We start from the raw sequence: 15,352 nt of genomic DNA on the forward strand, positions 1-15,352 counted from the left end.
ATAATGCTAATATTTAGCATTATAGTAGTTATTATTTTTTATTTAAAAATTAATCAAAATAATATTTTTTTATTTTATTTTTTTAAATTTATTTTTAATATTATTATATCAAAACAATATAAAAATATAAAAAATTAATTTAAAGAAAAAAAAAAACCTCGGGTACCTAATCTGTTAAAAAGAAAAGGAGAAGAAGAGCCCCGTGCCATCATTGAAACCAGACGACATGGTTTGCACTTTGCACACTGGTCGATATCACAGACGTATCATTTTAGCATCCTCCAATGCAATAATTAACTTTGGATCAATTATGTCAACGAGTCTGAAATATCCATCTAAAAAAAAAAAAATACATCACACAAACGACAAAATGGCAACAGGAAGAGTTGCTAGGAGCCGGTGACCCGGCCTTGCATGAAAATTTAGGGATTATCTGGCATGCTAATATTATTATTATTATTTAAAATATTTTTTATATAAAAATATATTAAAAGCGACATCAAAATATATATAAAAAAAAATTTAATAATTTTTTTTCTTTTTGTAAAACACCGTTTGCGCGTTTCCGAATAACGCAGCAAGTGCCCGTGTATTGACAGCTGTAAGGGCAAATTGACACTTTCTATTATTACTCAACTTAAAGCCTATCGCACCATGTTCCTGCTTTTGGTCCCGGAAGCATGACCTTTCCGATCTCTCGGTATCCCATTTCATGCTTTTTTGCAAGCTTTTCATGCTCCCAAGGCATGCCCACATCATCAGGTACATTTTACCATATACATACTCACTGCTGGGCTCATCCCATCAACATTCACTCTTCAATATAAACAGGAGAAATCCCAGAAAGACATTTACAGGAGACACAGCTGGAGTTAATGATTCCAAACCATTAAGATCAGCTAAGCTCATACTATAATATATGCTGCAGAGCTTTATTGGTGGTAGTAACATGCATGCGTGAACTGTCCACATGAAGAAGATATTCTAGCTCTTTAGTGAATTAAAAAGGCAAGGAAAAGGTGCCCTTCTTAACCCAGAAAGGAGAAACGCAAGAATAAACTGCACTGCATTCAACTTCAATGAAATGAAAAAAACAAAAAAACAGTTTCGATGGTCTTGCGATATTAAAATGGCCGTTCCAAACTCAAACAAGTTCCCACATGAAAAGGCATATTGCCAAGCATGTATTGACACGTTGCATATGCAATAAAATCTACTTCCACCCTTGTTCTATCTGATGCAGTGAAGTTTAAAGGTTTCATGAACATTGACAAGTTGCCTACACAAGCAACATTCAACAAAGATCAATCAACAATTGGATCTAATTTGATGCAATAAAGTTTAAAGGTTCCTGTTGCTTTGGAATTGACAGCACCCTTAATTGACAAAGTAGATAAACAGAGAACCGCGTGATTTTTTAAGGTAAAAGGACGTGCAATTTCAAAAAAGCTTCGTTCAAACAAAGACAGCCAACACAATCCCACCATCGTTAGAAGAGAGAACACGATAATGCAGATCGTGTCCCACTTAGTCGATTGATGATGAGTTTTTTCCTCTAAAGTAAGTAACCTCCTTGACTTACCAATCTTCAGTCACAGCACTGGTTAGGTATACAACACTGCAAACTACTGTATGATAATTAGCAGAACTTACAACTTCAAGAATTGGTGGAAACCAAAGAAAAAAAGCAACCATAGGGCTCCACGTCATGACCACTTTACCAATCTGAGAAAAGAGTTGGTCCACATGAACTGCAAACCAAGAACTCAACAAAATTCCAATTTGACCTGTGTTTTTTTGCGACTTTACTTACATTTCCTTTAAAAACTGTGCAGTTGGGATAGCATGGGGACAAGCTCGTCACTTGAAGGCCTATCTGCAGGCATTTCTGATTGACAAACAACAGCAATTCTCACTGCCATAAGCATCTCATCTTCCTCAACTTCTTCCCCAAGAAGACTCTTATCAAGCGCCTCTCGCGCCTCCCCTGCTTGTTGCAAATGTCGAAGCCAACGACCCAAACTACCCCCACTAGCTGTTTCCCCAAAGAATGGATCTGTAGGGTCTCTCCCAGTTAGCAAAACACCTAATATCATCCCAAAGCTGAAAACATCACTTTTATCCGAGTACCTATCGAAATTGGAAATATCCATTCATCTTTGTTATATAACCACATAAAGAAGTTTTAGCTTTAAAACAAAGCATGCATCAGAAATAAAAGAAAGCAATCATGCATATCGTAAAAAAAATAAAGGCTAGAGATCATGGCTGAACACATTCTAAACCCCAGCAAATTAGCATCAAGAAATGCCAATAAAAGCATACCAGGTGGAGACCTCTCAAAGGCACTTTAGCTAAGAGAGATTGATTTTGTTTATAAAGGTGCTTAGCGAATTCCATTTGCTTCCCATTCGTTTATTAGCGAGATTAGCTTTCACTTTAGTCAGATGATTCATCTTGATTACAGTCTAATAAAACAGTTGAATCTTCAAAGACACCAAAGAGAACCATGAAGCAAGTTAAACATTAACGTTAATATAATTAACTATCAGATTATTAAGCTGCCAAAAGAAACGCAATAATTAGAAACCATTCTGATGCAGAGACCATGCATAGTGATGAAGATGAAGCTCCCACATGTTTGAACTTTTAAGTACTACAATTACAAGTCATCGAGTCATATCATAATTACAGCTGAATAGAAGTGCAGAAAATTAATTTCATGTACCTGCAATCTTGGAAACACTCAGGAGCACTATATCCAGACGTAGCTCTATCCAAATTAGGCGTAAGCTTAGCCAGTCCAAAATCAGCCAACCTTGGTTCAAACTCAGCATCCAAAATCACATTCCTGGGCTTCAAATTATAATGCAAAATCTGAGGGGCGCATTCAAAATGAAGATACCTGAGCCCTTTAATAACCCCAACGGCTATCCGAAGCCGAACTTCCCATCCAAGTTGCAACTCATTCTCTCTCACTCTATTCATTGCATCTTCAAGACTCCCGGTTGGCACATAATCATAAACCAAAGAGAACCTATCTGGCTCGCGAACATAAGCCCTTAAACTCATCAGATTCCGATGTCTCAAACTAGCTAGCATTTCCAGCTCCTGCTGTATCCTTCTCTTTATTGATTTGCTCTGCCTCTCAGGGGAGCCAATCTCAAATGGCTCGAACCTCTTGACAGCAATGGTTAGCCCATTGTCCAGTGCAGTCCTGTAATACTTTCCATTGGAGCTTGAACCTAGCAATTGATTCTCATTTTCAAGAGCTGATTGAAGACTTTTAGGAGTGATTTTTGGAGAAAATATAACTGGGCCTTTGAGAATCGGAGTTCTCTTCATGTACCGGACCAAGAAACGGACTACAAAAGCAAAAACAACGGCTCCTATTAATCCAGTCAAGACTCCTAAGAAGATGCTTACAAGTATTCTCTTGAGTCCATTCTTGGATTGGGTTGGAGTAGAAGGAGATGGAGGTGTGACTTTACTACTTTCTTGACATTGTACACTTGCGCAGTACAAGCAAAGAACGAACAGAAAAGGCAGTGAAGCTGTGACTGTGCTATTGCTAACTCCAAGACTATATCTTCTTTTCTCCATTAGGACCTAAAAGGCCTCAAGACCTCCCACAGGACCCTATAAATGATACCACAAGCTCAACAAAATCTCCATAACCCACATCTTCAATACTCCTTATAACTCAAGATTCTCGCTTAAACCCAAGACCATTAATCATAAGCTTCAATCTTTGGCATTCTCAAGGACACCAACTCCAAGGAGCTTGAAAACGAGAAACCCAGCGAGTTTCAAGAGGACCAGTTTCTTAAAGAAACCCCATCATATATATGAAGCCATATTTGTTAAGAGAACTTTTTTTCCAAGTGTTGGAAACTAAGGGATAATATGAGATAAAAATCGAATCCCAACTCAAAATCTTCACCAGAAAGAAACCAAGAATCTTAACGTCACTGATTCCCACTTCTTCGGTGAATTTCACACTAAGAGAGCTGCACTCACACTGCACGCATTGGTTACTGCCCCCAAAATACACCACATTTCACAAAGGAAAAGGTCTTCAACAAACCCAGAAACACAAAAACTTCAGAAATGATACAATCTTCTTTTATTCTAATAGTAAGTCAGAGTAGTGACTATTCGTTTTCTTTGACCACCTCAAGAACAAAATCAAAAGGCCCTCAACTACTTGCTATTATAAAGAAGAAAACAGTTAATATAATACTAAAAGTAGCAGGTAGAGAAACAAAAAAGAACTACAGCAGCTACTTACTAGCTAAAGCCTCCTCCTATGGGAGTCTCTTTCTTTTTTCAGTTTCTCTCTCTAGAAAATAAACAACACATTCAGTGTGCGATACTCTCTCTCTCTCTCTCTCTCTCTCTCTCTCTCTCTCTAGAGGGAAGGGGACTCTCAATCTTCCTTTTCTTTCTCTTTCTCATGAGGACAAAACTTGGTTGGGGTGTAAGAAAAAAAGAACAAGATTTCGTTTATAATATTTGTATTATTTGATGATTCATCAAACTCGGAAAATATAAATAGTATTAATAATAATAAATTAAAAAATTTTAAAACAAATATTGCGGATTAAATAATAAATTATATATTTTTAAATCTAATTAACTCGATTTAACTTATATATTATTTTATTTTTTTGCTTGTACATTTAATAAGATACAGAATTAAAATTTACTTTTATTTTATTTAAAAATATTTTTTCTTTAAATTCCTTGTTATTGGGTTTTCTAGTAATTTTTTTAAGATAATTAAAGGTAGTTTATCTTTTTACCCGAGTAAAAAGATGTAATAATTTAAGGCATGAAAATTATAATTAAGGTATCATGATAATTATAATTAACAAGTTTGTCTAATATTATATTCAAGCAGCCCAAATTAAAAAAAAATTGAATAGATCATATTTTTTAATTTATAAAATATCCAAAAATAAATTGAATACAATTTTAAATCCATCCTCAACAATCCTAAAACTTGGGGTTCCCTTCCCTTCCCGCCTTTCAGAAGACCAGAGCAGAGCTGGGTCCATAGCCATGTAAGGACAGGCATCCCTCTTGTCAGGCCGAAAGCGAAACATCGAACTGTTTGGGTGCGAGCGAGCGAGGGACAGCGTAAAGGAGGAGTTCATTTGTTGATGTCTTGATGAGATCTTGACCGTTGATATGGAAAGGAAGGAACATCGCGGGAATCTGTGCTGGAATGAGGTTTTTACTTTTTATGATTATTAAACAAATGCCACTGTCTTATCGTAGGATTTGTAATTGTATACTTCTTTTCTTCACCCGATAAGAAGTGCATTTCCCTGTCGTTCTTTCCTTCTTTATATATATATATATCGAAAAATTCATTTCGTCAAGAATCAATTTTGAATTCTGAAAATTGTTCGGACAATTCTTCTAATTCTTTCCAAGTGGCATCCTCTTCAAATAATTTTGTTTGTTGGATAAGCCTCTTCACAAGTGCACGGTTGCTTTTCTTCATCATCTTTCTATCCAAGACAACGACATGTTTAACCTTAATACTGTCACCCTCATCTGTCATTGGTAGTACTCAAGTAATAATTATAGCATTGCCCACTAATTAACAAGGTGAGTTAAGTGTTAATTATTAACGTTAGAGTTAGTTATTAATTGTTAACGTTAACCAGTCCCCTTTGGTGCTTAACTCATTACAGTGTCGTATTGCAGAGAACACCTCCCTTGAACGGTTGGGAACACGGACCTGGGCAGAGCAATTTCAGGGAGGACCAGTTCCTTTCACCCCCTTTTCTTTTATCATCAGGTGGAACGTTTCCCTCAATTGACTCCCTCAATCCTAACTACTCTTTCCTCAATCAATCACGAACCGGCTCCCTTTCTCAAGTCTGACAGCACTGCCGCGTATCAGGTCATCAGAGATATGGCTGGTCATCATACCAGGGCTTTTCTTTAACCTGCTCATGCCTGTCAGGTACGTTCAAGTGTTTAGTCAATCAGAGACTGCTGGGGACTGTTCCAAATTTCTCAGTTCAATTCTCTCAAGTTACTATAAAAGTTGGCTTTCAGTTCAATTCCACGGCATTTATCTAGCACTTGATTCTAATTAAAAAATTTGAGGGTTTTTTTTTTTTTTTCCTGGGTGGTGCAAACTTCCATTCACAAGAAAGCCTCACTAGAATAAATCAAATGTACAAATACACAATGCCCTAAACCTAAATCCTCTCAGCTACACCACAAAAAGTAACAAAACAAGTTGATTAAACAAAACCATTTCACATAGCAGACCCTTTCGTTCTCACCAGGGGGAGATTATCAATACAATCTTCACCGACTAATTTTGCAGAGATGCCCCTGGGGCAGGCAGGCCAACCTACCACTCTCCTCTATTTCAAACCCTGCTTTCATCTTCAATGGAGATTAAACTTAAAAATATACTTACAAAAAAAAAAAAAAGCATAATACCACAGCCAATTTATGTTTCAACTCTCCAGCCTCATTGTAGTCACCAATCAAATATATTCCTCTCTTGAGCATGTCAACCATTTGAGTCTGATAATAATGCAAGGACCTCACTCTCATCAAAGCCGGACTCTATGGCAAGCTCGAGCGGGGTCTTACCTTCACCATTAACAGCTCGTGGATCCGCTCCCCTGCAAATGCATTAGGACAATTTAGTAAAGCATTTCACAGATCTTAATAATGCTTTTTTTTTCCCTTGTAGGAAGCATGCTGGACAGAGTGATGCGCTTATCAAAGATGGTAAGTGATAAACTGTACGGCACATGCGTGATGTAATCATGACAAGACATAGATTAGTAAAATTCACCTTGAGAGGAGCAATTTTGCAAGGAAAGGTCTGCCTCTGAGAATACAACGGTGGAGCGGTGTCTGACCTCTAGAATCGGTTGAATTTATATTCGCACCATACTGTAAGAGGAGTTCTAGCATGCCAATATCGGCTGTTTCACAAGCAAGGTGAAGCAAGGTACAACCATCTAGATCCTCCAAGGTCAGGCCTTCACTTGACCCTGCAAAGTTTAAAGAGCTAGTGGAAGACCTATCCAATGAATTCCCCGCTGAGTAGCTGGAGAGTTGTTCAGGGTTTGTCTGCTCTTGCAATAGCATCGCTTTGGCAAGTGTTAGGGAAGAGCTACAAGATGCTTGCTCATACACAGCACTGACATCTGCTTCATGATGAACAATAAGACGGTATACAGCCTTCTTGTCATTGGCACGAACAGCTTCCCAGATCTGTTGGGCCACTGATTGACTATTTTGGTTGTCTCTAGGCTTGCGAACAAATACCTTTTCTGCATACTGTCATCCAAAGGAAACAAAGATTTCACTTCCAAGTTCTAACATGTCCACAATAGCTTATCCCAATCATAAAAAAGAAAAAAACCATGAACAATTATCCGCAACTAAAAGAACAGATTCTAGAAGTAGGGACAAAGTTATTAGTTAAACCTTTGCATGGATAAACTTCTCCTTTACAGATATAGAATCGGCAGGATTGGGTTTGCCGATAAAGAGCAGCTGTGGTTTATCAGACTTGAACAAGCTTCACCCACAGAACATTCATGAATATTAGCAACGAGTAATAGAAGTAATTATATACAGCTTGAGATAAATGGGAATGTTAATTTCAATCATGGTTCTTTACCCTGTGGGGATGAGTTCAACCTGCACGGCACTTCTTGATTGCAATAATTCCTCCCAGACTGAGTTAGCGAAGGCATTTCCCAGAGACTGGAACAAACTTATGACTGATGGCTCCCACACCTTGACATCGAGTGTAAGAGACCTTACCTGCAATTAAATTCAACAGATTAAGAGCTGGACCGATGAACAGACAATATTAATATCACCATTAGGAATTAACAATGGACATAACCAGAGCACCTTCAAGAATAGTGCTGTCCATAACAATCAGCATATGCTGAAACCCTGTCTAATCTGCTAAGATAATTATCCAATTATACAGCAACTTTGCCAATTTATTTTAAGATGAAAGAGATAGACGCTCAGGACCAGCATACAATCTTCTGGTTGTTGATAAAGTGAAAAGTGAAAAACAGTAGTAATTGACAAGTCAATCAAGTCATCCCAAAGTCTGTCCACCTAGCTAATATTCTTCAGGCTACTGAATCTGGTGTGAATGAAGGAAAATGATAGTTAACTGCTTTATTTAATGATTATTCTAACTGCTCGAAGCAGCTTTCACAGATACTGGTCTATATTGCTGTCCAACAAGCGTTTGATACCACCCACTTTCTTCCAACATTAATGGCATAATGTTTATTAAGAAATAAGCATGGCTCACAAAGCAATACTGCCAAAAATCAAATCTTCCAAACTTGAAAAGAAGTTTACCTTTGATATATGTACACCAAGATTACGGTGAACACCAGAACATTCAATGCAAATAAGAACTCCAAGATTTAGAGATGCCCAATCTGGCTCAGGGGCACCGCAATCAGCACATTTATCATTTCCACAAACTCGCTGCAACACATCAATTGGCTTCTCTGCACTGGTTCGTTGCTGTTGCGAACTTCTCAATGCTCGTTCATGATGTAAGGCGGCATGGCTCCTCTCAGATGCATATTCATCAACAGAAGGATCAAAATCAGTACTTTCAAATGAACTACTCTCACTGGCAGAACGATGATGACCACTTCCCAGGGGACTAGCCGAGAGACACTGAAATTTAACAAAACTACACTCATAAAAAAGTCTTGAGAATTAAAATGCCAACAATGCTCCGAATAGTTACCCTCTCAGGAGCTTGTGAGCTTAGTAGTGAAGCAATAACCCCTGTTATCTTTTCAATCCAATCCATTTGATCCAGTGCACTCTCTGCCTGCACTGACATGCATAAATAGGCATTGTTAAGGATCTATTGCAGACAACATCCTTAATTACACATCTTATCCGTCCCTGCCAGAAATCAACAACGGTGATTATATTTAAAATGCAAGGCAGCTTTTACTCACAAGCCACATATACAAGATACATCCCACATCATACCTGCAATGTGTAGTTCTTCGTTGGTGAGATGATCCTGAAGCAAAATCGCAGATCTGACTGGTCAGCATCAACTTTGATTGTTGATGTAAGAAGGTTCACGGTGTGATGAGCAACAGACTTTTCATCATGCACTCCACCATGATAGTGAGAAGAAAGCCATCGACTTAACAATCCAGATCCAAGCTCAGAGCTGTTCCTTTGACCAGAAAGTTGACCGCCAGAACCCTATAAAACATATCAAGCATGATGAAAAAATCAAGTAGGCATCAAGAACAGAATAGACTTCAAGCACTCTATAAATAAACTTATTTTTCACATAATTACTCACTGAAGGTTTGCTGCTCTGTTTACGATAGTAATAAAGCATTCCTCGGCTATCAAGAACAAAAAATCTTCTTTTCCAGTCACCTCTCAAGCTAGAGGATCGTTTTGACAGATAACCTTGTCTGATAGTTTGAACCTGAAAGTTTGCTTCTTGTTTTAGAAGTAAAATTCAATTGGAAAAGAATTGGATCTGTAAAAGTTCCCTCGTAGGTGTAAAAGTTCTACACACCTTCCCCTTTGCAGCGGATTGCATAACAGCCTCTATCATTTTGTGTGAACTTCTACCGATGGCCTGTATACCGTCTCCATTTGGAGATCCATTAGAACCATTGGAAGACCATCTACTCTCGCGATCAATTTGTCTCTTGTACTCCTGCATCCTTTCATTGAGAGATGCCTGCTCATAGTTAGATCTTTCCCTTGATTGTTGAGCATAAGTCAAAACCTGCAAAAACAACAAGAGACGTCTTGTTTCCATGAGTCAACTAAGAAAAGACTTGATGCCATTTTTTTTCTTTTTTTTCTTTACCATTGTGCTTGCCCTGTGCCATGTTCACCCAAGACTTTACAGTTCAACATACAAAATTAATGACATGTAGGAAGTCCAGAAAAGTTAAAAACTAACCAAAATCAATTCCCATCAAACAAATTTAGGCACACAAATGCAAGTTGAATACTTAGATATTAGCTAGTCATTGAGACAACCAACCCTGCCAAAGTCTCGCCTCTGTACACATCCTCATACTTGCCAATCCACAAATATTTACTTGTATAAAATAGAGCCTCTTCAAAATAGTAGGGTCCACCACACCAACCTTCCTCACCATTCAAACATCCCAAAAGCTAAGATTTATATTGGAGCACAAGATTGTGAAGCTTCTAAGATGGCAAGAGCTCACATATTATTGTTGGTTGATTCTCTCCTTTAACCATGCTCCCTTGTCAGCCCTCACTTAAATGGCAAAGTTGTTTGATGACTAAAATCCAATGGAGCTTCTGAATGGCATAATCATTCTTTTATTCTTCTTCTCTTTCCTTCTTATTCTTTCTTTCTCTTTTTTTTTTTTTTTGGCAGGAAGTATGAACAAAACATATTCTTCCTAAAAACAATAATCAGATTTCACGTATTTTGAATATAATGACATGACTATTGGAAGAGTTGACTGTGATCTACAGAAATACTTAGTAATAATAAACCTGATGAATGTATGGCTCCATTTGATGCAAAAGCTCATAGCCCTACAAGCAACAAAGGTTTTACATGAGCACATGCATGATAAAGTTTAAAGTAAGTCCATAAAGTACAGAAGTACCACCATGTGTCCTACCTGTTTGAAGTAACGAAGATGTGCATCCATTGTCCCACTGACTGCTTCCAAAAATTCAAACCTCTTCTTTGCTTCGACATTAGAAATAGCAGTTACCTGGATGCAGAGTGAGCAGATTATAAAATCCAAGTTCTTGAAACATCAGAATAATTGTTAATATTAACTATATTAAGTTTTTTACAAAAAAAAAAGGAGTGGTGGATGAAGTAGCTAGTTTGGGTTTTACTTACTAGATTAAAGCGAGCTTGCTCAAACACAGCCCTTGCATTATGAAGCTCCTGGTATATATCAAAACTCAATTAGAAATATAAAATGGAGGACATTCAAGATCACAGCCAAAGATAAGAACCGCAGCAAAATCATAATACCTCCTCTAAAAGAATAGCCACATCAGACCTCGTGCCTTTCCTCAGTGACAGAAACTTCTCACGAGCCTGTCGCATATGTGAACATTAATTACAAACAAAAGACTATTTTGCATAGATTCAAGTATGGAACTTCATGGCTCAAGTTGCATTTTGTATATCCCCCTTATTAGCAATGGCCATGTGTAAACAACTCGAACACCCCCAAAATCTAGTTAACAGTGCATGAGCAAGTCATCAACATGATGCAACATCCATGCTACTGTGGATACTGCACATCTCGAGTTCCTATTCCACAGCTCATGGTGAAATATGTGTAACATACCAGACCAAACAGAGCTTTGGTAGCACAAAGTCAATTATCCTTCGAAAACTAAAACCTTACCTCCCAAAGCAACATAAAGATACATGTGTGTGTGTGTGTGTGTCTTTTCTTTTATGTGTGATGCAGCAGATTTCAGCTCAATTCCAGTTAGTGTATTAAATTTGTCGGCCTAAAAGTAGTGCAAATCAATTGCATGCTGTGTTTGACTTCACTTACCATTGCAGGTTGCAGAGATAGCTTGGGATGATAATAAACTTAACTGTAGCATTATTGCAATACATAGATTTCCTTAGACTGAACAAAGACCATTAGAGGTTCATCCCAACATTTCTGACTAGCAGTCAACTTCATAGTTAATGGTACTAAAAGTCTAGAATTATTCTGAAAAAATGTTAAATTACCATGATAAGTTCTTTCAATCAAATGGCATCTAAAAAGATGGCAGCATATTAAAATCTTATAAAGAGGGAAATACCTGGTCGTAAAGTAGGCTAGCCTTGTCAAAACGCTTCCTTGCTTCCTGCATTAAGAGAAGATTTTTTAAAGTAGCAATTAAACGCAATATCCAGGAACTAGGGAGCATTAAAGTGTACAGACACATCAAATGAAGCCATGAAAACAAATTTGCAATTTCACAACAGGGAAACCATAAAACTCCTTAGAGATCTCACAATAATCAAGAGTTGAACTAACAATTTGGAGAATGTGAATCTGATGTGAGAGAGCAGCACAGAAAGTTGGATGGCTATCAATAAATCAATCCTAAATGGTACTATATTTAAGTTACAATATAAGGAAAAGTCACATCACAGCCTTGCAAAATTTATATTTTGCATGAACTTGGTTGCTTGGCCTTCCCCCCAGATTTGCATGACATTCATTGACCATCATAAGGAGACAATGATGGGCATTTGACAATATTAAGTACCTTCACCTCAAGCAAATCAATGTTGACAAAGTGTAATAATCTGTCATTCAGCATATGTTCAACCTGAAAAGCAAAAGGAAAGGAGCTCAGGTCACACCAGAGAACAAAACATCTTTTTTCTTAAGAAAGAGCAAGAACTGGATCGTTTTCTCCAGATAAGCTCAATAAATGCCCGCTATTGTACCTAAAATTCTGTGTTCTATGTAGCATGGGTTCAAATACTCTATTTGAGCTCAGGATTACTAGATGCCTATGCTTTCTCCAGCTGATTATCAAGTAGATGTGAAGTTTATTACAAGTTTTTATGATCAAAAAGTTCTTGTATGAATGATCTTATTTTATTGCTCTATTTGAAACGTTATCTAGAAAGATCCCGTTTATCAGGTGCCCAAATGGGTTGTAAAGGAAAAGAAGTTGGACATGTATGCAATAGTCTTGCCCTTTGACAACAAACTTCAGCATACAAACTAAGTACAGGAATTGTAACAGAAGTGACACATTTTTTTAAGTTCAATTAACTAAGCTTAAGCTATAACAATAAGAACAGAATCACTTCTAGAAGAAGAGATGTTATTGTGTCAATCATTCAGTGCAATAAATTACAAAATGTCACCTGGGATCGGAGAACTTCTTTGTATGTCCCAATTTCTCTCAAGGCTATGGTGAATTTGGTCATAACAGGGCCTACATTAGCACAAGATGTTCAATCAATAATCTCAATAAACACAATTAAAATTTCAACACTACCAAGATTAACCAGGGCGAACTAAGACATCCTACAAACTGAAATGAGTACGGCACTTGATTGGCAACAACTAATCAAGCAACAGAGAAGAAAAAGTCTTGGTGCTTGCAACTCTCCAATGACACAACAGAAAAATGTCCATCATCTAGGCCACAACAAATAAATAGAATTTCAAGTAAAAATACCTCCAAAAGCCAAACTAATAGGATCGTTATGCCCTCCACCAAATGTTTCTAAAGCACTAGCAAAACCAACGTCCCCATCATATGCCTCCCCCAGCCCTTCACTGCAAGTAAGGAAAAAAAAGAGCACAAAGGTAAATTCTTCACAAACCCATTGCTTGTAACATAGATAAGTGAGAGAAAGAAAGAAAACGCAACTGCATATAATGCCAAACAGATTCACATCCTTGAGTAACTTGGAATATTTGAACAAACTTGACCAACTTAAAAAAACATAAATTAATATAAAAACTGTTTTATCTTTAAGCAGGGACTCTTAGTGATGAATTTCAGTACTCGGGGTGCTATGAAGAATAAGAAAAGGGGCGCGGTTTCAGGTTTCAGCTATGAATTTGCTTTCTTAATTTTGGGAATCATATCCTGCACTCCTGTCTATATCTAAATAACTGGGTTCTGAAGCAAGAAAATCAAATCCAGGAATCCTGAGCCCTGTAATGCATAGGTCCTTCAATTCAGGTCCACATGCAACTTGCAACTAGAAGTCTAAAAGAGTGGTGGGTAGTTTACAAATACTTGAGTGACAGGCAAAAGCTGCTAGCTTTTATTATAGTGTCAACTGATCTAAAAAAATAAGAATATAAAACATTGCAAGGAAATTCCAACATCGTTTAATTAGCTAAATACTATGAATAGAGGCTTTTCTTTTTATAATGCCAATCAAAGCAAAAACCAAAACGTAGAGAACATACGTGTATTTTCTACATCCTTTGTAGAACTTTAAACTTCTCTCCCTCAATGATTCAGCATCTTCTTCCAGTGATTGTATCTGCTCCACCAAATAAATTATCAAGAGCCCGCTATACTACGGGACAAGCAATTTATTGCAAAATAAATTTGGAAAAATATATTTTAGAGGGGAAAAAATATAAATGGAAAGTATCAACAGGAGACATATTGGAGTAGCAATTGTAAAGCCGAATTATTAACGCGGATCTATTTTCTCCTAAATATCAGACAAATTACTAAAACATTTGTCTGATATTCATTCCACAAATAAAATTTCCTTTAATAAAATAACAACAACAGCAATTGATATTTTATTTCTCTTTCCTTGAATAGATGCCCTGTATTTAACAAAACACAATCAATTAAACGTTCTAATTCATTTTCCCTTAAATAAAATATTAAAACAACTGGATAAATCGAAGGGGAAAAAATGTACACCACTGCTACAAGTAGCTGGCAATCATCGAGGTTACTTTAACAAAGCTTCAATTCCTTACAAGAGAAGCACACGGAAAGAGAGAGAAGGCAAGAGCACAAACCTGCTTTCGAAACATAGGAGAGTCATCGAGCTTTGTGAAATGCATTTTTGATACCTCGATTCTTCACTACTAACTCTAATTAACATTCCAACAAATGCTCGATCGAACCTAGTATCATCACAATTGACTTGAGATCTTGCCCTCTTTCACTCCGATCCCAATCGCCACTTCATAAAAATATACTAATCAAAAACTTAAGAGAGCTCTTATTTTTACACATTTGTTTATCTTCTAGCTTTTTTTGCTTGTTTGTTTATTCTGGTTTTTAAAAACCCTAGGAGAGTGAACAAAAGAAGAAGAAAGAAACCCTAGGCGAGGAAAGAAAACACGAGATTTGTGTGTGTTTAAGGAAGTCTTGGAAATTGAGTGGATCTATCAAGCCACTTCATTCATTAAAACCTGGAATTGTCGAACGGACAGACACTCACACAACAGCACAAAAGCATAGATAAAAGCACTAAACACACCGAGAGAGAGAGAGGGTCTCTGTTTTTTTTTTAGGATTCTTTTTATTTTTCTTTTGGCCAAATTGGGACTACTTTTCAGTTTTGCGAGCCAAATTTAGTGGAGAGATGGCGATTTTAACAGAGTTCGAGGATTAAGATTACCACTAAACAACGTCGTTTCAATCTTCAAATCCAACGGTGCCGTTTAGCAGCGACCATTCGAGTAGCTTGCGAACGGTCTGAGAGCTACTGACAGTGGTTACCTTTACACGGTAAGAAAGAAGCATGGAAGACCAGTTTCACCAACGCCCTTACAATCGCGTGTATTTTTCAACCAGTCAATAC

At 37.2% G+C, this 15,352-nt stretch overlaps 2 protein-coding genes across 4 annotated transcripts; both read right to left on the minus strand.

Moving 5' to 3' along the window:
- Nucleotides 1-579: 579 nt before the first annotated feature.
- Nucleotides 580-4,427, minus strand: CRN (Protein kinase superfamily protein). Of its 3 annotated transcripts, none has more exons than XM_011022572.1 (3): nt 2,729-4,427; nt 1,814-2,130; nt 580-988 (listed from the first exon to the last, which is right to left on the minus strand). In XM_011022572.1, exons 1-2 carry the CDS (start codon nt 3,601-3,603, stop codon nt 1,821-1,823), a joined length of 1,185 nt encoding a protein of 394 aa, XP_011020874.1. In that variant the 5' UTR covers nt 3,604-4,427; the 3' UTR covers nt 580-988; nt 1,814-1,820. The 3 variants fall into 3 exon arrangements, with proteins under 3 accessions (XP_011020874.1, XP_011020873.1, XP_011020872.1); XM_011022571.1 differs by lacking the exon at nt 580-988 and having other exon boundaries at nt 1,414-2,130; nt 2,729-4,210; nt 4,292-4,427; XM_011022570.1 differs by lacking the exon at nt 580-988 and having other exon boundaries at nt 1,414-2,130.
- Nucleotides 4,428-6,159: 1,732 nt separating this feature from the next.
- On the minus strand, nt 6,160-15,116 carry LOC105123092 (ADP-ribosylation factor GTPase-activating protein AGD3-like). Its single transcript, XM_011022569.1, has 19 exons — nt 14,562-15,116; nt 13,986-14,062; nt 13,240-13,340; nt 12,923-12,993; nt 12,310-12,372; nt 11,857-11,901; nt 11,060-11,125; nt 10,922-10,969; nt 10,692-10,787; nt 10,561-10,602; nt 9,593-9,808; nt 9,368-9,499; nt 9,040-9,264; nt 8,786-8,872; nt 8,383-8,712; nt 7,673-7,818; nt 7,477-7,570; nt 6,836-7,326; nt 6,160-6,659 (listed from the first exon to the last, which is right to left on the minus strand). Exons 1-19 carry the CDS (start codon nt 14,604-14,606, stop codon nt 6,545-6,547), a joined length of 2,490 nt encoding a protein of 829 aa, XP_011020871.1. The 5' UTR covers nt 14,607-15,116; the 3' UTR covers nt 6,160-6,544.
- Nucleotides 15,117-15,352: the final 236 nt, after the last annotated feature.

The sequence above is a fragment of the Populus euphratica genome, unplaced genomic scaffold (genome assembly GCF_000495115.2).
Source record: "Populus euphratica unplaced genomic scaffold, PopEup_1.0 scaffold8.1, whole genome shotgun sequence".
Classification (NCBI taxonomy): domain Eukaryota; kingdom Viridiplantae; phylum Streptophyta; class Magnoliopsida; order Malpighiales; family Salicaceae; genus Populus; species Populus euphratica.